This window comes from Pituophis catenifer, unplaced genomic scaffold (assembly GCF_029215685.1).
Source record: "Pituophis catenifer annectens isolate HBS135680 unplaced genomic scaffold, rPitCat1.0.hap2 SCAF_3, whole genome shotgun sequence".
Lineage (NCBI taxonomy): Eukaryota > Metazoa > Chordata > Lepidosauria > Squamata > Colubridae > Pituophis > Pituophis catenifer.
Genome location: NW_027256883.1, coordinates 92,903,530 through 92,928,652, shown reverse-complemented (window position 1 = coordinate 92,928,652; position 25,123 = coordinate 92,903,530). Strand labels below are relative to the sequence as shown.

The following is a 25,123-nucleotide window of genomic DNA, read 5'->3' as shown; positions in this document are numbered from 1 at the left end:
CAGCCTGCAGGGTGCATTTTAATTCAATATCCCCAACTAAATTCAGTTTTTTCCAAAAATAAATTTGTTGAAGTTTTACTGTACATTTTCACAATGTTACATTTTAACCATCTTGTTTATATGCTTTTACATTAGTATCAGAGAAAAAATAGAAAAAAATGAGCCAATTTCTCTAAGTTTTACATTAATGAAAAAAATACTAATTTTGGTGCTGCCGCCGCCAATTTATTTATTCATAAAATTTAATGGCCACCCATCTTATCATAGGGTAACACTGGGTGGCTTACAGTCATTAAAATATGTTTTACATATGTATTTTAGTACATTAAAACATAAATAAATTAAAATCAAACATTAAAATTGAAGGACAGGTGGGGAGGGTGGGGATGGAGTGGAAGGAAGTGGGATCAATTGTTACTTGATCAACCACCTCCATTGTGCTGTTCTCCCATTGGGACCCCAAGCCATTGGGGCCCAGAGCCCTACGAAAGGATAAGATCAAAACAGTTCCAAGAACTGGCTTCAAACAATACCTTACATTGGTGTGTCTTTTGACATACAAATTGTGAAAGTTGTTTGTACTTTCCAGCTGGCCTGCTTTGGGTCCTTGTAACCTTTGAATGATCTCAGCTTTCATTTCCATGGCTATGTGAGCAGGAAGCAGAGAAAGCAGAAGACGTTCCTGGTTTTGAAAATAAAAGACAAAAAAGTCCAGGCTTCCAATATTTTTAAATAAGAAAAAATTGCTAAGGAAAACCATAATTTCTCTAGGGAGGCTTGGGGCAAAACAGTAAGTGATGTACTATCATTTGGACGCCTTACTAAAACATTTGAAAGCAGTGGTTCACTAAGCATTTTAGCCAAACTGTTATACCACTTGAGGCATTAAAGTAGTCACATCCTTTGCAAGTTTATATGGCTGCTTTAAAGGCTGGCTCCAGTTTATTAGTTTATTGATATACTGTAGTAGTCACAGACAATATTTCTCCTGGGACTACTAGAGAAGCTGCAGTTAGATACAATCTCAGAAGCAACTATGACAGCCTTGCAACAGCCAAAAATACTTTAATGTTGAAGAATGGCATATGCTTTGCAAAGCTCCTCTTTTTAATGTTTTGCAAGGCCTAATCATTCGTAATCTTCCCTTCAGTTTTCTTCTGTAAAATACAGAAATACAATCTGTAAAATACAAAGTTGCTCCTCCAATCAGTTTTCTACAGACTGATTGGAGGAGTAACTTTGCAAACCTTTCTACCCTAATAATTTGGAAGAAAAAAAGGGAAGAAAAGCAGTCATAGAAGGTAAAGGAAAAGGGTAAGTATTCAGACACACATGCACAATATTTCTAAACTAAGGTCTCTATATTATCAATCAGAACTTTTGCTTCCAAATAAATTTTGTCCAAAAGCAAAACATAAGGGACTTGTCCTTTAGATGGTTACCAGAAATGAACATAATAATATTGTATTGCTGAATCAGGATAAGGCCCATCTTAACCCAGCATTTTATTTCTCACAGGGGTCAACCTGATGTCTTTGAGGGACTCACATCATATTCTACTCTCTATTGTTCCCCTGAACTGGCAGTGAGGGACACTGCTCCAAACTGCAGCTAAAATAGAGGCACTGATAGACCGTCCAGCATGAATGGATCTAATCTTCTTTTAAAGCCATTCAAATTATTGGCATTATCATGTTTTATGGCAACGGATCTCACATTTTAATTCTATATGTGAATTAAGCCATGAATGAAAGTGGTATATGCAAATGATGTGAATCTGTCAAAGACATCAGACTTTATAAATAATGGACCCCAGGCAACCATGTAATAGATATCTCACCTGGAGACATCACCATGCATAGTTAATAGCTCCCACTCCTTTTAAAAAAAAAACAGATTCAAGGGTCAATAATATGCCTTTACCCTATGGCCATAAATATCTTCGGTTCAGCCTACCTTGCCACTTATTGCATTGGGCTTATTTGAATATTATTTGTTTCTCTTATTCATAAGCAGAACACACATAGTTTTTGTCCAATAAAAAGCAACACTTGAAAACCTTCCATTCAGGACCATGTAGTCACATTGCGAAAGCATTTGAGCAGATTTGAGCAGCACAGACAGCAATTGGTAAATGGATATGACTCTCAGCATAGTTCCTGGTCCCAGGGAATGACCCTATTGTAGGTTTAAAAGAGTGATTTTCCTTCTTTATTTTGTAGTTTTTCCACAGAAGTGAATTGCTGAAGGTACTGAAAACTGTTATGATCAGTGGTGGGTTTCAAAAATTTTTACTACCGGTTCTGTGGGCGTGGCTTGGTGGGCATGGCATGGCATGGCTTGGTGGGTTGGCAGGGGAAAGATACTGCAAAATCCCCATTTCCTCCTGATCAGCTGGGACTTGGGAGGCAGAGAATAGATGGGGGTGGGCCAGTCAGAATTTTTAGTACCAGTTCTCCGAACTACTCAAAATTTCTGCTAATAGTTCTCCAGAACTGGTCAGAACCCGCTGAAACCCACCTCTGGTTATGATCCACATGGAACGGGAGAGAGATTTCTCACTTGAGAAAGGGAAACCTCTGTCAAAACTCTGGGAAAGAAACTCTTAAAATGTCTCCAATGGTCATGTGTACAGAAACAATAGCACTCATCATGTTCAATAAAGCCATTGTAGACAATGTATTACACTAGATCTAGGAAGACACAACTCAAGTCCACCCAAAGCTACGGAAGATCCCCTGGGTGACTTTGGACTAGACACTCACCTCGGTTTATCGTAGATTGTTTTAGGGAAAAAGGGAAAAGAGTGAGTGCCTTGAGTGTCTTAGTCCCTGGACAAAAGGTGAGATTTAAATTGAATCAGTGAATGACAATTCTCTTCAAAACATGCCCCTATTTATGTATTTGATAAAACATTAAGGGCACTTCGTTCCTCAGAAACCTGTTCCTTGCTTTCTGTCACATTATAAGCAGGTCAAAAAAGAGATGCTACAAACAAAGGCAACATTTGTCAGAGATTAGACCTCAATTTTTGTTGTTCTGAGATTTTTTTTTTTTCAATGAGAGAACATACAACAGGCTGCATTTACAAATAATACATGACAAAGCATTGATGCGTCTATTTATTCTGCAAACCGTATTAAGCAAAAGTACTTTGTCTCCCTCAGGCACATCATTTTCTTTAGAACCAAAGCACTACTCTGATACAAAGGCCAACAAATTTCCATATATTACTGCTAATTCATTTGTCATAATTGGATCAGTCATCACATTGGGAAAACTATTTAGTTGTGTGGGTAATGCAACTTTTAAGCTTTTACAATAGTCAAACCTGAAACATATTAATTAATTAATGTCATTTGTTCCCCTTTTACACTCTGCTGCCATATCATAGCACAGATCTTCCATCTGCCATGTCTCAGGCACACAAGCCTCCCCTTTCTTAAATAATTCTCTTCAGTCTGCCTTACTGTCATTAATGCTTACAATTCTCTTAAGAGTTTAAACTCTCTCCCCCTCCCTCTTTATAATCAATGCTTTCCAATGATGCCCCTTTAGTTATCACTTTGTCCCTTATCAGCTCTGAAATTCACCCCAAGTACAAGGTGGTTTGCCTACTTCTACACCAATGTTCTCTTTTTTCCTATATTACCTTTCTCTTTTGCAGTTTAGACAGTAAGCCCCTAATTTTTTAAAAATTCTATTTCTCTGAATTTCTCATTATTAATAAAGTGAACAGATACATAATACAAAATAGATTTGGGCTTTTTAAAATAGCAGTTCTCCTCTCTTTTTCTTTTTTCAAAAAATGTACATATTCTAGTTTATTTAGAATAAAGTTCTTTCCTTCTGACATCATTTTTGTAGACAACAACACTTTTCGTTTTTTAAGAAGGGCATTGATTCAGTTACATATGTAGAATCCCACTCCATTACCTTGTTCATTTAAACCTGTCACAGCTTTTGAGTCCTGCTTCTAAGCACATTATTATTATTATTATTAGGATCCTGCATCCTCCATGAAACTGACATTCAGTGAGCTATCTCAGATACCAACAACGCCTCCTGGAAGAATCTTTCAAAACATCTTATAAGTCACACAATGCAAAATACCTGAAATGAAGAAGGGTAATTATGCTAACTGCTTGTCAGTGTCAAAATGAGGCCTGAAGGCTTTGAAATTGCCTTGCCTTATTCTCTGAGAGAGTTTAAACAGTGGGGCAAACAATTTTATAGGGAATGGGAATATATAAGCTAAAAAAGCTAAGTGTGCATATTCTGTGTGCATACATATAAGACAGAGTCTTGAATTTAACAGATAGCTATTAAAGAAGTAATAAACAAAATAAGATGCACAAAACCAAGCACATTTTACATTATAGCAATACATCAAAAGAAAGGAAGCATCTATGAAGATAAGGGAAACTAACAGTTTTCTTCTGAGCTCAGTTCTTATTTTGCTTTTATTTATAATACGAATTGGTAATCTTTGGATAATTGAGGTCCATACTTCACATTTTGTGGGCCAAATGAATGGATGATAGGTAGAATCAAGATTTCCTCCCCCTCCCCAATTTTCTAAAGGATGTTGTCTTTATTTTATAAATTATATTCAACCTCTTTTAGGGCATATGCTTTGTTTTCTGGTTGTTTCCCTCTTCAAATAGTAAAAAAAAACAAAACTATTTTTGGTTACTGTAGTGTAGTCGGAGGTGATTCCAGAGAATTCCCAAGGAAAAAAAAGAATGGGGGCTACATCAGGCACTAGTATCTTAGGCTGCCTACATAGTTATCTAATTTACAACACAGAACTTGAATCTGTTCTATGCACCATGCAATTCTGCTCTACCTTTGGAACAGAAGATGGAAAAGTGATGGTTATAAAATGTGGTTGGCCATCAGGTTTCACCTACCCTGGCCTACATGCCAGCTTCATCAGGAACAGTACAAGGTGCAATCCAACAACATGTAGACAGCTACAGATACCCAATTTAAAGGAGACCCACTGAGTGGGATATTGCTGGTGAATTCTAAAATATTGAGGAAGTCATAGATTCACTGAAGCATCTCTAAGGGATCGCTAAGGCAAGATTATTTGTAAATAAGGATCTGAAGTATAAAAAGATTGTAATGAATAATTAATTCATATTCCAGGCTTCTGCATTATCTAATTTATAGTTCATATTCATTCATTCATTCATTCATTCATTCATTCATTCATTCATTCATTCATTCATTCATTCATTCCTGTTTACTGGTTAAAATGATGCCATGGAAATGCCCACAGTATATATGGACATTCTCAGTCATCCAGTTCATGATTTATTTATTTATTGAATTTATATTGCCACCTATTCACCCTTGGCAATTCAAGGCGGCTTACAGAATATAAAACCACATTTAAAACAATAAAACTAATAAAAAGAATCAAATAAATTAATATAGTATAATATAATAAAATCATACACCCACACACCCCGCCCCAGCGACAGCAGATCACATGAGCCATTTAACGAGCTCCATCCAGCTCTGGGTTCCCCAGGCCCACTGGCAGAACCAGGTCTTCAGTGCCATTCTAATCTCTGGGGGGATGATGTTCCAGAGAGAGGAGCCACCACGGAAAAGGCTCTTCTTCTCGGTCCCACCAGGTGTATCTCCCTTGGAGATGGGACCCGCAGCATTCCCTGCTTCCCCACTCTGATGGGTCAGGTAGATGTGATTGGCAAGAGTCTCTCAGATAACCTGGTCCCAAGCCATGAAGGGCTTTAAAGGTGACAACCAGCACGTTGAATTGCACCCGGAAGCAAATCGGCAACCAATGCAACTCCCACAGGAGAGGTGGTACATGTGCACACTGGGGTCTGCACAAAACCATGCGGGCTACTGTATTTTGCACCAACTGGAGCTTCCAGATGCTCTTCAATGGCAGCCCCATGTAGAGCGTGTTGCAATAATCAAGATGGGAAGTGACTAGGGCATGAATGACTGTGACTGGCTCAAATGAGAAGCAAAATGTTTTTAAAGAAAAACCAGAAAGTCCTGTTACCTCTTGAAAAAAGCATCTTTGGAACCATAGTACAATAGATTAGATAAAGAACAATGATATACTGTAGGTACATGCTTATCAGGGGTGAAATTTAAAATTTGTTACTACCAGTTCTGTGGGCATGGCTTGGTGTGTGTGTGGGGGGGGTAATGTGATTGGGTGGGCATGGCCAATTTTTTTTTTTACTTTTAAAACCATTTTTTACATGTAAAACCATGTAAAAAAAATGCTTTCAAAAGGCTCTGACGATCCAAGCTGGGATTGTCAGAGCTTGGATTGTCAGAGCCATTTAAAAGAAAAAAAGTTAAATGGCTCTGGCGATCCAAGCTGAGTTGCCTGATTAGCAGGCAACTCAGCTGGGATCGTCAGAGTTTGGATCGTCAGAGCTTGGATCGTCAGAGCCATTTAAAAGAAAAAAAGTTAAATGGCTCTGGCGATCCAAGCTGAGTTGCCTGATTAGCAGGCAACTCAGCTGGGATCGTCAGAGTTTGGATCGTCAGAGCTTGGCTCGTCAGAGCCATTTAAAAGAAAAAAAAGGCTCTGATGACCACGCGGCTCAGCTGGGCATGGGGGGGCGGGGGCAGGGATTTTTGCTACCGGTTCTCCGAACTGCCCGCCGCCATCGCTACCTACTTGCCTGAGCCAGTCCGAACTGGGAGCATTTCACCCCTGATGCTTATCCATATATGTTTCACTATGTTTAATGTTTCTTCCAAATAAGCATGCCAGTATTCAGCAAACTTGTATCATATTCATGCACTCTTATAAATGTTATATCATCAGAACTGTGAATATGCTGCAGTTAAGAAATGCAGACAAAGAAAATAGTGTTATAGGATACAAAATTCAGAGTCCTATAAATCTCACCTTCCTATGTAAAAGAATACTGTGAAGTTTTGTGAAGCCCTCATGTTTGAAAAATGTATGGAGACAATGTTTGTCGAATCCCTGCAATTATAGGAATAAATGACTAAGGTATCTAGTGCAGCGGTGGGAGTCAGCCAGTAGTTGTGACCTGTTGGTGGGCTCCCTATGCTGTCCTATTTAGCTGCATTTATTAAAGCCGTGCGTATGCGTGCAAGTGCAAGCGTGAACAAAGCACATGCGCAGAAGGCTGCACACATGCGCACACGCTCACATTTTCGATGCTGGGGTGAACCGATTGTTAATTCATGTGCCGCCCACCTCTGATCTAGTGGTTGCTTTTGGGTTTTATATCCCTCTATGGAAGTTGCAGAGTATTGCTTCACTTGTTTAATACAACTTCTTTTGACAAATTTTGTCCCTTTGATGGATAGGACACTTCTTTTTTCATGAGTAATGAACTGAGGAAAGAAGGAATTTGATATTTTCCTCGTTAGAAGCAAAACATAGGAAAAAGAACTTAATAAAATGATAACAAACACAGCAATGAGGCAAGGCAGAGTAAAGAAACCAACACAGACAGATTCAGGTATAGCCAAAAACGTCTACACAAAAGCTTTTGACAGGCTGCCAACAGACTCTTTCAGATTCCTTATAGAGAGCCTTAATTGGAGGAGAATTTAATTGCCTATACACTGGTTATTATTAGGGTAATAATAATAGTAGAGGCAGTAGCAGCAGCAATGTTGCCTACATTGCCTTTGATTTATCCAAATAAAACCTTCCATTTTTTTGTAGAACAAAAAGTAGATAATCTTATTATATTCTCCCAGCATTTCTTTGTATCATAAGATTCTATTGTTGAAAGAGCTGGCTCATTTATTAAAAATATATACACATTAGTTTTGAAAATGCTTCACAAATCTCAACAGTATTTCTTTTCAGCATTAAGAATCAAGTTCCTTCAAGTTTCAAAGCTAGGGACCATACCAAAAGAAGAACTTTGATGCCAAGACTCTAATACACCTTTTATCTTCCATTTTCCTTCGTTATGAGCCAAACTAAAGGGAGAACAAAAGCTTAAAAGTAATAGAATTTCCATCTTTTCTGTTCTTGGGTGAAAATTGGAACAAACAATTTCTGTTTGTTCTGATTTCTGAGTTCTTCCTTCCCCTTGCCTGGTCAATAGCAATAGCAATAGCAATTTTAATACATCTAACAAAACGATATAAATGATGATAGGAAACAAGATAGTAAATAAAGCCTTTACCTGCTGCCGCTTCTCAAACTCCAGCTTGATGCGTGATTTGATGCAATTACAGGTATCCTGATATGTCTGCTGTAGAGCAAGTTCCATCAACTGCTTGTGATAGGCTCCGGCCAGATTCCCACAGATAAAAATGATGACGTTTGCCAGAATCTACCAGGACAATAAGACAGATCAAACTCTCACTCAGTTATCATTACCATAGTCTGTTTTACCCTTTAGGTTCTGTTTGAAATTCACTGTTATAGACTTTATTGGTCCCTACTTCATTTCCATTTGGTTTACAAAACTGTATTTTGCATTTTAAAGTATGAACATTAGGAATATATTTGTATCTGAGGAATAATTTACCTCACCCAAAAGTCAAAGCCTCCCTCTAACTCTGATGATTATTATTTGGACAGCAGTCTATACTTATTATAAAATTGTACCTCCAAGAATTATTGAGATATTTCTAGAAATTGTTTCCATTCTCTCCCATTAACAATACGAAAAGAACATTCCAGAAGATAATATCGAGGAATATCCAGGGATCCAGGAGAAGAGCCTTCTCTGCTGTAGCGCTGGCTCTTTGGAACCCCCTCCCCTACAGGGTGAGGTTTGCCCTCACCCTCCTATCCTTCTGCAAAGTCCTGAAGACCTGGTTCTACTGGGGGCCCCAATAGAGAGTACATCACTGGAAATGCCTGCTGGATTGACTAGCTGACCCCACCTTTCCCTTGTGCTTCCTGCTCCCCCTCCGCTCATATTTTTAATTTCATATTATTGTACTTCCATTAATTATATTTATTGTTTTATTCATTTACTATTTATTTTTATATTTTAACCTCTTTTTTCCATTTTATTGTTGTAAGTTGCCCAGAGTAACCCCATGGCGAGATAGGAGGCAAATCAATTTAACAAACAAATAAAGTCCTTCTTCCTAGGGCTAAGAAAAATTGACTAGCTCAAGACCATCCAGCTGGTTTTATGCCTAAAGTAACACTAGAACTCAGGGTGTCCCATTTTCTAGGCTGATGCCGTAACCACTATACAAAAACATTTTTTTAAAATTAGGTCCATAGCATTCCCATTAATCTATTAATGGTTAGGGTTAGGATTGACCGCCTTGAGAATAACTGACCTCCTTGATAATCTAGGAAATTTGCTACCGAATTTGATGTCCAAAATAAAAATTGGATTCATCTGTCTCACTTGCCCTGAATATGGCAAAGATGATTTTTCTACCTCACAGAATGCAGGCTTAGAAATCTCTTTCTTGTCTCATGACCTATATATCAGAGGTTTCTACTGTTTCTTCAGCATTAGATCAGCTCACAGGAATTCATAGCTTTTTTTCCTCCACTGATCTCCTAATGCTGATAGCATTTTTCAGCTTCTTTATTTCTCAAACTATATCTGCCTCACTATTTCTTCTTAGTTTAAATCTTCAAATGAGCTGTCTTGTGTAGTTTACTCCTGGTGGTTTTACAGCATATTCATTTGCTGTCTCTTTTTATTTAATTTCCCTTCAAAGCAGTTGTCAGCTGATTGATGACAGTTTTTTGGGATTTAGCTTTCAACTCTTTCTTAACCATTTAACTGGTCCTTAGGCCCACACAGTTTTATCTTTTCAGGACATCTTCTAAATAGCTGAAAATTTTCATAGCCTTTAGTTAAATCATTGTTTCCTCAATAGGTGTCACTCACTTGACTGATACTTGAACTAAATGCTACCTTCTTATTGCTTCAGAAAAATTTAAACCAACATTAACAGTAAAAATGCTAGACAGGGTGAAATAACTACAAAGATCAAACATTGAAAAATCACAATCAATATTCTAATGACTGTTGACAAATTAACAGTCTGGTTATTTAACAATATCAATTATAAATATTAAACCTATATCCCACTAACTCCCAGTGACACTATTTCTACATAGCTTGAAATAAAATTATCTAGTACCCCTGGATCTCCGAACTCATAGGGAGAACTGCTAGATGACAGCTAGATTGATTGAGGTGGTCTTTCAGATATAGCCTATATACCTTTTATTGTCCTGAGACACTGACATACAGAAACCTTCCATTTGCTTAGGTTTGTAACTGCTGGATTGTATATATTCCTACAAATGATTAGGACCCCCTTTTCATTAGGGTGAAGAGAGAAGATTGTTTCTTTAGGGAAAAAAACAGCAACAGAATTGAGTGAAATTATAATGAGCTATATCTACACAACCAATGCTAGGGATCTGTTGGAATTGCAATTCAAAGGTCCTCCCCTCTCCTCCCACTTAATCTGATAAATCACTTAGCTACTCATTCTGAAATTTAGCTTTGAAAACATTTCTGTGTGAGTCATCTGATAAGGTGCACGATACAAAGCAGCATGACATTTAATTGAAACTTTTAGGCTGGGAACTTATGTAAACTTATTTGGGAGTAGGATCCATTCGACATAACAGGAGCTATTTCTGGGCAAATGTTCTTAAGATTTCCTCTGCCTCTTTTGAGATTCTAAGTTTTAAATTCTGAAGCCAAAACAGACATCTTTGTACATCTAAGAATAAGAGGGATTTGTTAATCTGCCTCCTGCCAGTAATGAAATAGTGCAATCTTAAAATGCTGTAGCAGATTTGAATATTTTAGCCTGGATAGGGGGGGGATCACATTTTAATGTTCCCCACCCCAATTCTTTATAAAATGTATGTGTATTATGTGTCTGTCCTTCCTTTCCTCTCACATGACAAATTCTAAATTTAGCATTTGGAATGCTACATTTCAATTAGGAGGAAAAAAGCAGTAAAACATGATAGCCAGCCACATGCACACATGCACACACGCGCACACACATACGCACCTTGTCATTTTATTCACTGGAGTCCATTCCATTGCCTTTAGGGAATCATATTAGTTTATTTTCACTACATTCTTCTGACACCCTGGATAAGGCAAAAGCCTGTTCAGGACATTTTCAATTCTGACCAGAATAACAACCAGAACTGATAATAAACGGTAAAGGTTCCCCTCGCACATATATGCCAGTCATTCCCGACGGAATGACTGGGGCGGTGCTCATCTCCATTTCAAAGCCGAAGAGCCAGCACTGTCTGAAGACATCTCCATGGTCATGTGGCCTGCATGACTAAACGCCAAAGGCGCACGGAACGCTGTTACCTTCCCACCAAAGGTGGTCCCTATTTTTCTACTTGCATTTTTTTACGTGCTTTCGAACTGCTAGATTGGCAGAAGCTGGGACAAGTAACGGGAGCTCACCCCATTATGCGGTACTAGGGATTCGAACCACTGAACTGCCAACCTTTCAGCATACTAAACATGGAGTTTTTTTTTTTTTTAAAAGAGGAAACATGTGCCTGTACCCCCTGACTATATTTTAAAACTAGAGGAGAGATAGTAGACAAATACTTCAGATAAAATACTTTTCTACAAGACATTTATTGACTGATTGGTAGGATTTATATGGCTGTACAAGTCAAACATGATTCTGGGTGACATTTAAAAAAATCATGAATTACAAATGCAAAACATAAAGGAAAACAACACATGGTATTAAAAAAACCAACTAAAGCAATCAAATGGCAATCAGAACTAAAAATACTATTACTCAATCAATAGACACTTTTATTCATCCTGTCCCAAAAGCATAGAGAAAGAATTAGATTTTCTCTGGAGATGTGATTATTCTTCAATGCATGAGTATTCTCCTACAAATATGCATCTCTAATCAGATAATGAGAAATGGTTTTACTATGTGGTTCTCTGCCTATAATTTGCATGGGACAGAAGGTCCAGAGAAGATTTTGCTGCTGTGTTCGTAACAAAATTATACAGTCTCAAATTGTTATTCTTCCTTATTCTTTCACTACCCTGCATCATCCCCAACTCCAATTTAACAAAGCTTAAAAGATGCTTTCTAGTTTGTAGCACAAGGAACAACTGCAGAAAAAACAATTGCTACCAACCTTCCTTCCATTGAGGACCTGTATACTGCACAAGTCAAAAAGAGGGCTGTGAAAATATTTACAGATCTCTCACATCCTGGACATAAACTTTAAGCTTAAATTCCTACCCTCAAAACGATGCTATGGAGCACTGCACACCAGAACAACTAGACACAAGAACAGTTTTTTCCCGAACGCCATCACTCTGCTAAACAAATAATTCCCTCAACACTGTCAAGCTATTTACTAAGTCTGCACTACTATTAATCTTCTCATTGTTCCTATCACCCATCTCCTTCCACTAATGACTTTATGACTGTAACTTGGTTGCTTGTATCCTTACAATTTATATTGACTCTTTCCTAATATGATTTGATTGCTTATTTGTACCCTATGACTATCATTAAGTGTTGTACCTTATGATTCTTGATGAACGTATCTTTTCTTTTATGTACACTGAGAGCATATGCACCAAGACAAATTCCTTGTGTGTCTAATCCCACTTGGCCAATAAAATTCTATTCTATTCTATTCTATTCTATTCTATTCTATTCTATTCTATTCTATTCTATTCTATTCTATTCTATTCTATTCTATTCTATTCTATTCTATTCAGAAGCATCCCAAGCCTGAAGCTAATGAATGAGAAATCTGCACTCCAAAGTATGCTGCACTCTGAGAGTTTTGGGCCAATATAAACACTCCAGTTACAAGACAAGAGAGTGGCAGTGTTTTTCCCACCATCTCTTAACAGCTGCTTCCTCTGGTCTGGTTAATTTGGCACTCCTACAATTCTAGATTGAGGCAAGATAAACAATACATTTAGGCACATATCTACACACAGCATGAACTGAACTGCTGCTCATTTAACTCAACATGCATGTTGATGTTTGCGCAAGAAAAAAAAACAATTTTGCCAAACAAAACACTCAAACCACTCATATCCATTTTAAATTAGGATAATGAGCAGAGAATAAAAGGAACTCTTGTGGTACACAGGGAGGAATGAGAAGGAAGACTAAACAAGAAATTGATTTGGGAGATTTTTGCATTAAAAGCTAAGAAAAATTAGTTAATATTCTTGTTACAGATCACTTTTGAAAAAAATCATATCTCTCTCTCCCCTCCCCCTGTTAGTGTGTGTGTGTGTGTGTGTGTGTGTGTGTGTGTGTGTGTGTGGCTGTGGGTATATGAAAGAGAGATGGTCACACAAGATAATTTCTTCACAATGAACGGATGTGTGTATATTCATTGATTTCTTTTTTATATTAATGTGTAAAACTAGCCCTTGAGACTAAGTCTATGGACATAAAAGAAGCACTTCTGCATGTTAAATATACGGCACCTTAATATTCCATAATATGATATTAGTGAATAGCAATTATTTACTCTAATGAGTGAATAGCAAGGAAAATGTGAAGTATATAATTGGGGACAATCCTCTAGTACTAAATTCAACTCATTTTTTGCTCTATTGATTTTAACTACCAACAATAAAGACAATGGTTGCCTTTGGAAATCATGTCCTCCTGGATAACTCCATCTTACTTTGTTTCAAGGCATAATGAAGCCAACATAATAGTGTGTCTTCAGATCACTGTGAGTTTAGATGGAAAATAGAAATTACCTCAAAGAGGACTGTACCTTTCTTCAGACCTGTTGAACAGCCACAGATCAGCACAGAATTAGTTTTGGGCCCTAGAATATTTTATGCATGATTCTGATATAAACATATTGGATTTAATGATGAAAGGAAAATAAACTTGAATTTAAGAAGATCTGCTCCCAACAACAAACTGTCTTCTATTATTAGGTTCTCAGCTAGTGACAGCCTCATAGATACACTAAAGCACAAAATCAACACAGGATGACTAAAGCTATACTTTATTGAGATTAGCTTTAGTACAATTTTTCAAGTCTGATTAAGTTATTCCTCCCCTTCTTCCTATACTAGTTGAATCAAGGAGGTGTTTACGTGAGCTACTTCTAAATGTTATCATACTTCCCAAGACATAGACAATGTTTCAGGCCTCTTGCTTAGGTAACAGTTCTTGCATTTTTCTGTTAAGGTTACCGTATAAGAATATAAGACACACCGGAGTATAAGACACAGCTTAGTTTTTGGGGAGGAAAATAGTGGGGGGGGGGGGGAGAAAATCTGCCTACCAGGTATTCATCTGGCTAGTGTCCTTAGTCTGGTCAGCTTCAGCACATTAGTTTGCTGGTTTTTATCCCCTGCTTGGGGATAAAAAACAGCTTCTAAAGCACAACTGATCTTTGGAGAGAGAAGCAATGGGAAAAGCAGGCAAACCACAGAGATTGCTTCACTTGCTAGTGCCTCGTTAGGGCTGAAAAAAAGCTTCACAGCTGATAGTCTGAGGGAGCAGGCAAAGCAGTCACTAGTGTCTTGTTAGGGCTGGAAAAATGCTTAGAAAAAGCTACATTCAGAGTATAAGACACACCCAAATTTTCAGCCTCTTAGGAAGAAAAAAAGTGTGTCTTATACTCTGAAAAATATGGTAGCTACCTTACTCTTTATACTAGCTAACATTACTCTGCCAATTTAGAGGAAAATTATTTTGGGGAAAAAAATCCATCACAAATGGTTCACATTTATGTGGGAGAAAGTATAAGTATGTCCCCTGTCATATATATTGAGTGAACATGATCTTATGCCCATACCAGTTGGTCCAGAAACATTTAAATTACTCAATCTAAAAAAATGAATGTTGTGAGTGAAGGATTCCTGAATATATTTTGCTTCACATGATATTGAATTAGATATTGATAGAAAAATTTTATGGGATAAATTAGAGGCTATGGAAATAGAAAAGAAATTGTTATATTTAATTCGACTGTTATACACGGAAACCCAAGTAAGAGTTCGAGTGAATAGGTCAGGATCGGTAACAAGTGCAATCCCATTAAAAAAGGGCGTCAGACAAGGTTGCACTTTAGCCCCAACACTTTTTAACTTATATTTAAATGACCTCCCAAAATGTCTGGAAGATACATCACTCCATGGGCCTAGTATAGGAACAAGACAGGTCAATTGCTTGTTATATGCCGATGATATAATTTTGTTGTCGGCCTCACAGGTGGGGCTACGAAGGTCACTTGGGAGGTTGGCAGCATATTGTATAAAAAATCGCCTGACAATTAATATAGAGAAATCAAAGGTAATGATATTTAGCAGGCAACAAAATATAAGGAGATGGGTTCTAAATGACAGAAGAATAGAACAAGTTCAGTCATTTACCTATTTAGGGCTATTATTTCAGACAAATGGCAAATGGAATAAGCAGGTAAAAGCCGGAGCTCGAAAGGCCATGGCTCGGATGGCTCAATTAAACAAACTTATTTTAGAGAAAACTCCATCTTCATTAATCCCAGTGCTAAAGGTCTTCCAGGCGAAAATCGAACCAGTACTTACCTATGGGGCAGAAATATGGGGGTCAGTTAAGCTGCCTGGGCTGGAAACCCCTCAAAATAAGGATAATAATAATTCTCCTGAGGAGAATTTTGGCAGTGTCCCCCGGAACCCCAGCATGTGTAGTAAGGGCAGAAACAGGAGTCCATGCGACTGGCACTAGGGCCTTGTTGAAGACTGTTTATTATTGGTTGAGAATAATCGAGATGGAGGAAGGGAGGTTACCAAAATTAGCGCTAATGGAGCAGATTATCTCAAGTAATAAAAATAACTGGTTATCAAGAGTTCTGAAGCAGGTATCTAGCTCTGGTATCCCTTTAAATTGGCAGCAGTACGACTATAGGCAGATCCGAAATTGGATTGCACAGAGATTTAAGGACATAAGTGCCCAATCGGATATTGCACAGGTGACAGCAGTAAAAGTTTGCCCCTGGTTATCAGCCAATAAACAAATTTTCAAAATAGAAAAATATTTAGCTGTGCTTTTGTTTCCCGTCCTGAGAAGATTCTTTACAAAATTGAGGTTGGACCAACTTGGAACAAATATGCTCTGGGGTAGATATAAGGGTATTCCTGTAAGGGAAAGGGTCTGTCTATGTGGGACGGGGGAAGTCGAAACAACGTCCCACGTAATTTTTGATTGCCCCCTATATTCAGACCTGAGGGAACATCAACTGGGCAGGATCTTTTATACCAGCACCCCTAAATCTAAAGAGCACTTTTTGCAATATTGTTTGTTAGGTTCCAACTTGCAGTTGGTAAAATGAATTGCTAAATTTGTGGTAAAGTTGATGGGAAGGAGGACAAAGTTGGTGCAGCAAAATGCGGTAGATTGTAAGAATGATCACTTGATCTAACAATGTAATTTTAATAGCAGTTAACACTGATTGGGTCGACATTATAATATAATTTTAATTATATTTAAATGGTACTTTAAATTATTGTATTTTATCCCGATTTTATTTTAGATTGTATTTTATTCTAATTGTATTTTAATTGCGAGTTATTCCAATCTTACTTAATTTGTTTTACCAAACCTTTGTAATGATTTGTCTTTGTAATTCTGCACTTGATATGGCCCAAAGGGCTAATCAATAAATAAAAATTGAATTGAATTGATATTGAATTACAGGTAGCAGATTTAGTGATGATTAAAACTAGGCCTTTTAAAAATGGAAGGATGACTATGAGTTTCCTTTTTAAAAAAAAACCACTCTAAATTAAAACATGAACATTTTGATACCTTTGTTTGCTCATTGACTTGAGCTTTCCATAGTCAGTGCAATGATAACAACATATGGAAAACTTCACGCAACCTACCAGCTTGCTGTGTCATTTTCATATTATGTTCACTGAAGAACAAGATTGTCTCAGAGATTGAGAACATAGCTGGTACACAGTTTCTCATTTAATAGAAAAATGAAGTTAAGCACACAATGTTTTCCCTTTATAAAGTTCTTAAATAAAAAAACATGGCCATTTAACAAAATTTATTGGTTTTGCTTTGGCAAATTGTCTTTTTTTATCACTTTGTCTAGAAAGTGACAAATGCACAAAAAATTGAATAGTTTACTGGAGTGTTTAAGGGAAAACAGATTCTTGGTCTTTTAAAAAAAGTGAACTCATGCTAAATTAGATAAAAGAAAATTTAACTTCTTTGGAAAGTAGTGCTTTACTCTGTCTTGATTATATAGATGCCTCAATATCACACATCTTTGAAACACAGATATATTTCAGCACAAACTAAAGTGCTCCAAGCTATAACTTTCTTCTATACATCTCTGAATTAATTGACTCTATGGTAGGACTGCACTTGGCATGAAACTGAACATTAATTTCCCTCCAAGCTTCAAAGCCCTTTCATTTGTTTGCTACCCAAACTGACTGTTGCCTTAATGCCATTTTGCTTTCATATTGACTTTACTATCAAGGGAAAGACAATGTGATTTGTTCTCATACTCAACTAGATGTGTAGTAAGAAAGTCTAATTCCACAAGTCACAAATACCAAGGAACATGCTATTCAGACAAATGGAATAAGAATGTCTTCATCTCCTGCTCCAGAAACATTTTTATACACTTCCTATTTAATTCCAAAATTGCTTTTATGGATACTTTTTTCTAGGTTAGATTTTTTTGTTCATTAATTCTCTTTTAATGTTTTGTGGTTGTCAGAATCCCAGAGAAACAGCTTGCCTTTAGAATGCTTATATGCATGCATGATACTGAGGGAACCTTTTAAGATGTCATGAAGCCAGATGTCTTAGACCTCTATGGCAGTGGTGAAATCTTCCCCGGTTTGCCACCGTTTCGCTGCCTGTGCATGCGCAGTGCATGCCAAGCATGTGAGCATGCGCAGTGCATGCCAAATGCACACTGCATGTGCATGCATGCACAGTATGTGCGAAACGTGCACTGCGCGCGGAAAAAGAAGGCTTGGGAAGGTAAGTAGAACAGCAAGGGGTGGGGGAACAGCTGTGCCACGCGATTTAGATTCACTAGAAAGCAGGATTTCCTATTTTCTAGGGATTTTAAATTGTGCAGCACACCTGATCATTGGAAATACCAGTTCGGACCACCCGGTAGCTTTTTTTTTACTACCAGTTCACTGAACTGGCAGCTTTTATCACTACAGTTCGCCCGAACCGTTGCGAACCGTTAGGATTTCACCATTGCTCTATGGGGAACCAGTTCCTCTTCCTCCATGAAGGTAATCTCTGCCAGGAACGTAGACTGACAGAGTATATGTAAAAGAACCATATACTAGAGTATAACTCCTTTAAATTCCTTGAAATCTCACTGGTCTCTTTCCTATTTTACAGGAAAGAGAAGCTTAATCCAGTATAATATTATTGAAACAGCTGATCAGTCAGAATTTTTAACTTATTATTTATTTATTTATTGAAACAATTTATATAGTCACCTATCTCACCAAGGTGACTCTAGATAATATAGAGAAATTAAAGTTAAAAAAAACCAAAAAGCACAATCACAAAATCAATATTCAAAACCATGCAGTCATGAATGCTCAGAGAAAAAAAAATCTCCTTCCAATAATTAAAGTAAAACAGACAGATAAAAGGCTTGCTTAACCTCCCAGCACAAATACCTGTGAGAACATCCAGATCTTTAATACTTTATGAAAGATGAACAGGGTCAGGGCCATCTGGTTCTCTGTGACAATGCTCTTCCATGAGGCAGCCACAGTGACAGGGAAGATATGACCCCTAGGTCCCACAAGATGAAACTGACTAATAGGACCTGGGGCATGCCAACCCATCAATTCTGGTGTGGTGAGCAGAGATAGAGACAGGAAGAGTCACAAATAACCTAACCCTTTGTCATGTAAGACTTTATAAGTAATAACCAGCATATTAAATTACATCCAGAAATCTACTGGGAACTACTACAGCTTGTTGAACAAAGATGCTACATATAGTTTATTATACGTAGCCTCAGTCCATTGGACTGAGCTAAAGAACCAAATACGTGTAGCTCTCGCTTAGCAGCCGATAATTCAGCAACCAAAGTTACAATAATGCTGAACAAGGAGCCTTATGACCAAACTTCAAAGTTGTGGTCATCACAGCATCTCTATGGTCACATGATTGTGATTTGATTTTGATCTGCTTAGCAACCAGAGTACAAGTACAAGAACTGCAGTGTCCTGAGATGACATGATCTCCATATATAACCTTCACTGCCAGTTTCAGATAAGCAAAGTCAATGAGGAAACCAACAGAAGTCTCAAAGTGCTTGATGACCGCACATGATTCACTTAACAACCACAACTTGAACTGCTGGAACTGCTGTCAGCACAGTCATGTTTGTTTTTTGGGGGGCAGGGGGCTTAATGACTGCATCACTTATTAATGGAGTTCATGGTCATTAACTGAGAGTACTTGTATAAAATTCTCCCGGGTCATCCAGCCTAGGATGAGTTCAAGGTGGGTGTCTGTTCTCCCATTTCTCTAATGTCAAAAATAGCTTTTTTTATAAATGAACAGGAGTTCACTCATGTAGAATAGAATAACAGAGTTGGAAGGGACCTTGGAGGTCTTCTAGTCCAATCCCCTGCTTAGGCAGGAAACCCTACGCCCACTTCAGACAAATGGTTATCCAACATCATCTTAAAAACTTCCAGTGTTGGAGCATTTACTACCTCTGGAGGTAAGTTGTTCCACTGATTAATTGTTCTAACTGTCAGGAAATTTATCCTTAGTTCTTTATTATTTATTTATTTTATTTATTCGAATTTCTATACCGCCCTTCTCCTTTCGGACTCAGGGCGGTGAACAGCCAGATAAAAAACATCTGTACAAACATCACAGTTAAAAAATAAAGTTAAAATAATTTATAAATTTGGCCCATAAATTTAAAACTTGTCAATTAAAATAAATATTAATTTTTTTAAAAAAATTTTTTAAAACTAACCCTAAAATCAGGACAGTTGCTTCTTAAGTTGCTTCTCTCCTTGATTAGTTTCCACCCATTGCTCCTTGTCCTACCCCCAGGTGCTTTGGAGAATAGCTTGACTCCCTCTTCTTTGTGGCAGCCCCCGAGATATTGGGACCCTGCTATGATGATGTCTCCCCTAGTCCTTCTTTTCATTAAACTAGACATACCCAGTTCCTGCAACTGTTCTTCATATGTTTTAGCCTCCAGGTCCCTAATCATCTTTGTCGCTCTTCTCTGCATTCTTTCTAGAGTCTCCACATCTTTTTTTACATCATGGTGATGAAAACTGAATGCACAAAAAAAATGTATAAGTATTTTACCATTTTTTTAAAAAATATCATTTTTGCCTTTGAGTAAACCTTGATTCCTGGCAACTACTGTACCTGGAAAATTCCCTGCAATCTGCAACATTTTCAGAAGTGATTTGCCCTTGTCTGCTTCTTAGGGCTAAGAGAGGGTACCTGGATCAAGCTTACATAACACGAGCTTGAGAGGAGGGGAGGTTTTGAGATTGTACCAAAGGTAAAATATCTAGGAGTTCAGGTTGCAGAATCAAACACGAAATTGTTTCAAAATAATTATGAGGTGTTGTGGCGAGAGTTGCAAAAAGATATGGAGACTTGGAAAAAACTGCAGCTGTCTCTACTTGGAAGAATAGCAGCAGTTAAGATGAACATTTTGCCAAGATTTCTTTTTTTTGTTTCAAATGATTCCGGTGCTTAAAAGTGATAAACAACTGAAAGTGTGGCAAATTGGAGTGAATAAGTTTGTCTGGAACGAGAAAAAACCAAGAGTGAAATTGAAAATTATGCAAGACGTTCCAGAAAGGGGAGGTCTTAAACTTCCAAACCTACAGTTATATTATGATGCAGCAGCTTTGACTCTAACAAGTGATTGGTTTGGAAGGAAAAAGACTGGAATATTGAATATAGAAAGTTTTGATCTTGAATTTGGATGGCATGCTTACTTATTCTATGACAACAAAGTGGATAAAGTATTTAAAAGCCATATACTTAGAGACTCTTTGATGAGAGTTTGGAAGAAGCACCGATTCAAATGGGATTATAAAATACCGCTATGGCTGGATCTTGGTCATACTTTGTGGAATACAAATATAATGTCACTCGGGGGGTTTTTATACAAAGAGGTTCTTTTTACAGATGCGGGCAGATGGCAGCTGAAGACACTACAGACACTGTTGGCTGAAGGGATTAACTTAACTTGGCTACAATATAATCAACTACAATTGAGATGGAAAGAGGACCAAAAAACTGGTATTATGTTGCATGAGGAAGAATTGGTTAGACATATAAAAGAGAAAGGTCCAATGCATATTAAAAGGCTTTATAATGTTTTGTTAGAAAGGGATTCAGAAAGAGAGTTAGTTAAAGATTGTATGATTAAGTGGGCACAAAATTTTGAAGAACCAGTGATGTTGGAAACATGGGAAAAAATTTGGGTTCAGAATGTAAAATTTACACAGTCGCAAAATCTGAGGGAAAATTTCTATAAAATGTTTTATAGATGGCATTTAGACCCCAAAAAATTGTCGTGTATGTACCCTAATGTTCAGCCAAAATTTTGGAGATGTGATTGTTTAGATGCTATATATTATCATGTTTGGTGGACTTGTAGGAAAGTTAAGGTTTTTTGGATAAAAATTTGGTGGGATATGCAGAATGTTTTAAAGAAAAAAATTCAATTTTCTCCACAACTGTTTTTATTGGGTATAGTTAAGGGTTTTACATTGGGTGAAACAAAGTTGATATTGTATATGATAACAGCAGCAAGATTATTGATAGGTAAATACTGGAAAAATGAAGCTTTGCCCACTATCGAGGAATGGACTATGAAGATGGCCAGTTTTGCAGAGATGGCAAAGATTTCAGTATATCTAAAAGACTGTTTACAAGAGACTTATGAATGGGAATGGAAAAAGTGGATAGATTATGTTCAGAACAAATACCAAACTAGGAAGTATCAAATAGCTTTCATTTGAAAATGATATATTAAGATAGAAATATGTTAATGTAATGAAGATAAAAAAGAAAATTATAAGGGGGAGGGAGGGGTTCAAGTTTTATATAAGTTTTATACAAAGGGTTTTTTTTTTTTTACTTGATATGAGTATACTGTGTGGAAGTCCGGTGGGAGGGGAGGGTTAGGGAGGGTTAGGGAGGTTGGGAAGGCTGGGGTGGATTGAGGGGGGGGGGGGAAAGGGGTGAAAATGTAATTGTAAAACTTTTGCAATAAAAAAAAAATAAAAAAAATAAAAAAAAATAAAGCTTACATAACTGGCTTTAGGCTTAAAGCAGGATTAGTACTCATGGACTTCCAGTTTCTAGCATGGGACTTTAACCACCACATCAAACTGGCTTTGTTTACTAAATTGCTCTGTAGGTATTCAACTTGATTATGTAAATATACTGTTCATAATTAATATAAAGTTTTCTTATACAGTATCTTTTTAATATTTATCCATATTTAAATATAATATTAGCAATTTTTAATATATAGATTTGCATATGCTCATATCTAAACACACTACAAGTTCTGTTTTTCCAATAGATATTTAAGCTCATCACAAGAAACTCTGTGGCACCCTGCTGGATTCCTGATAGCTGAAATACACTAATTTTTAATGGATTGAAAGTTCTTTTAAGTTATTCTGACAGCTTAGTTTTAGTGCTAAACTAGAACTGCTGCATATAATTTCATGGCTGATCTTTGAATTCCATTAAAGAAAAGTGGCAAAGGAGTCAGGGCAATGTGGGTTTGGATCCTGCTATTCAAACTGAGAGAGGACCTCTCAGGGGTTCGCTCTGAATTCTACAATCCTAGTCCAAACCTTCTTTACCTTCATTTTGGTTCAATTTAGTACATGAAAAAAAGTGTCCATTATGTGATTAACAACTATTTTGATTCTGTCTAGCTTCATAAATTACTTTAAGTCATTATTTGGGTTTACAACAAATCACAACAGATTGAGTGCATGAAGCCCACTGAGTTAAAATGAAATAAATCACATATTGTAAATATTAATTAGGATGATGGCCTATATTATCAGTATGCCTAGGGGTCCCATATTAGTAGAAATCTGAACAAGTATTAAATGACAGTAAAGAGATTCAAAAATAATTGAATTTATATGGGAGGAATAAATACCCAGAATTTTTCTTTTAACACCACATATGTTAGCAATGGTTTTAATTATTCTGATTTCAAAAAATGCCTTTGGTATATTTGCTAACTTTAATAGTCTATGAATAAGACACTAATCTTTTACTGCTGTGGGCTCAACTTGAAAGTTGTGACCTGAAATCCCGAAGGTCCTAGCAAGCTGATGGTTTCAACTATAGTAGGCATTTGGGCTTTATTTGAAAGCAATTTAAAAATTGATTTTAATTCTCATGAGAAATTGATGCCTTGGAATAATTCTAATTAAAAATGGCTGATAATTTTTGTATCATAGGTTTAAATTGAGATTACTAATTTATTAGTAAGTATTAATCAATCAATAGATAAGGATACTTTGCAAATTCTGAAATAGTGAAAGAATACAACTTGTTTAAAATGGTCACATGGCAACAGAACCGGTTAAAATCATTGGGTTTTGTTGCCAGGTCCTGATGCGCCAGAAGAGCCTTGAAAATCTCAGAAAGCTTGGGTGTATTAGAGAAGTTTCCATTGAGTATAAACTAGCAATCTATTATTACCAAAAATATTTTTAAGCAGGAATGGATGTGGATAATACAGATAAAAAATTAGAATAGAGATTTGGGATATCCTCTATAGCTTGAGGCTTTTTTTCAGAAATGTAAAGTATGATTCATATGATTTTAAAAATTCATCTAGTTCAGTACAAATTCTTTTTCAGATGTCTCAAAGATTTTTCAGAAAAAGAACACTATTTTTCTATGCTGGTTATAGAATTAACAAAGGAATGTTAGGTCAGCTGGTTTGAACATTTCCACTGGGACTTGCTAATTGGTTAGATAATATTACTATTGTGAATCAGGTTCATGGGAAGAAGCTGAGGGTAAAGATGCTAATATGCTGTTACATTATATTTCAAAAATCTGGAAATTGTCATTTATGAAGAAGATAAGAAATAGCATGCTTGGACTGCTGTGAAGGTGATTATGTATTTTTAGGAGGAAATTTGTGTACCAAACTCTAAAATTTGGATTAATTAAATTTGCCAGCTCCCAGCCTTTGAATTATTGAAATCGTTTTGTTTTGTTTTGTTGGAGAGACAAGAAGAGAAAGTTGGTTTGCTTGATTTCATTTAGTTGATTCCCATTCCTATCTAAATTGTACCTGTGTGTGTGTGTGTGTGTGTGTGTGTGTGTGTGCGTGCGTGTGTACATATAGATATACACAAACATACATATTTGAATAAATATTTAAAAACCATAGTAACAATTTGAAATTTGAATTTTTATTACCAGATTTTTTTCTTTGATTCTTGTTAAAAAAAAGAGCCCCCAAGAAAAGAAATTGACATTTTTTTTTGTTAGTCATCTTTTAAATATCCTTTTATACATTGAGTTTTTTATGATTTTTATGGACTATAAATAAACCTGTTAGTAACTTCCTCCAATTATTATGTTTTTAAAGAAAATGCAATTGTATGGTGTTTAAAATTCACTGTGTGCATTTTTGTGTGTATGGACATAGATATATGGACATAGATATTGATATAGATAAAATGAACTCTGTTTTCTAGTCCTCTAATCTAATGGTTGCTCAGATTTTTGAAGTCTGGATCATAAACCTATGCACTGCTACTATAGATATGTTTCCTGTTTTAAAGGAAATCACTGAAGGTCACTGACAGCATTACAGGCAGCTGCCTCTGAGGGAAACTAATCATCTTACAACTTTGGTTAGGTTGCTTGAGAGATCCAATCATACCTAAAGCCAAAATAGATTACCTACTTCCAGTTGAAGCTGATTTGAAACAATTAAGGCCAGCCTTGTGAATCACTGAAGCATAGAGGAAAGTTTTGCAGTTGTAGGAGCCTTTCATATTTACAGTTCATTTCTTAAGGCACACTAGCAGTTTCCTCACAGCACATTTGAGGGGGTGGTATTGTTTTTTTCTACTGCAAGTAC

General features: G+C 36.7%; 1 protein-coding gene across 1 annotated transcript in view; it reads right to left on the bottom strand.

Annotated features, from left to right (window-relative positions):
• Positions 1-25,123, bottom strand: part of ADCY2 (adenylate cyclase 2) — a 156,940-nt gene that overhangs the window by 76,420 nt on the left and 55,397 nt on the right. Inside the window, exons 4-5 of the mRNA XM_070939121.1 lie at positions 8,181-8,330; positions 534-682 (exon numbers count right to left, since the gene is read on the bottom strand). Coding sequence (XP_070795222.1) covers positions 534-682; positions 8,181-8,330 — 299 coding nt within the window. The remainder of the gene's footprint in view (positions 1-533; positions 683-8,180; positions 8,331-25,123) is intronic.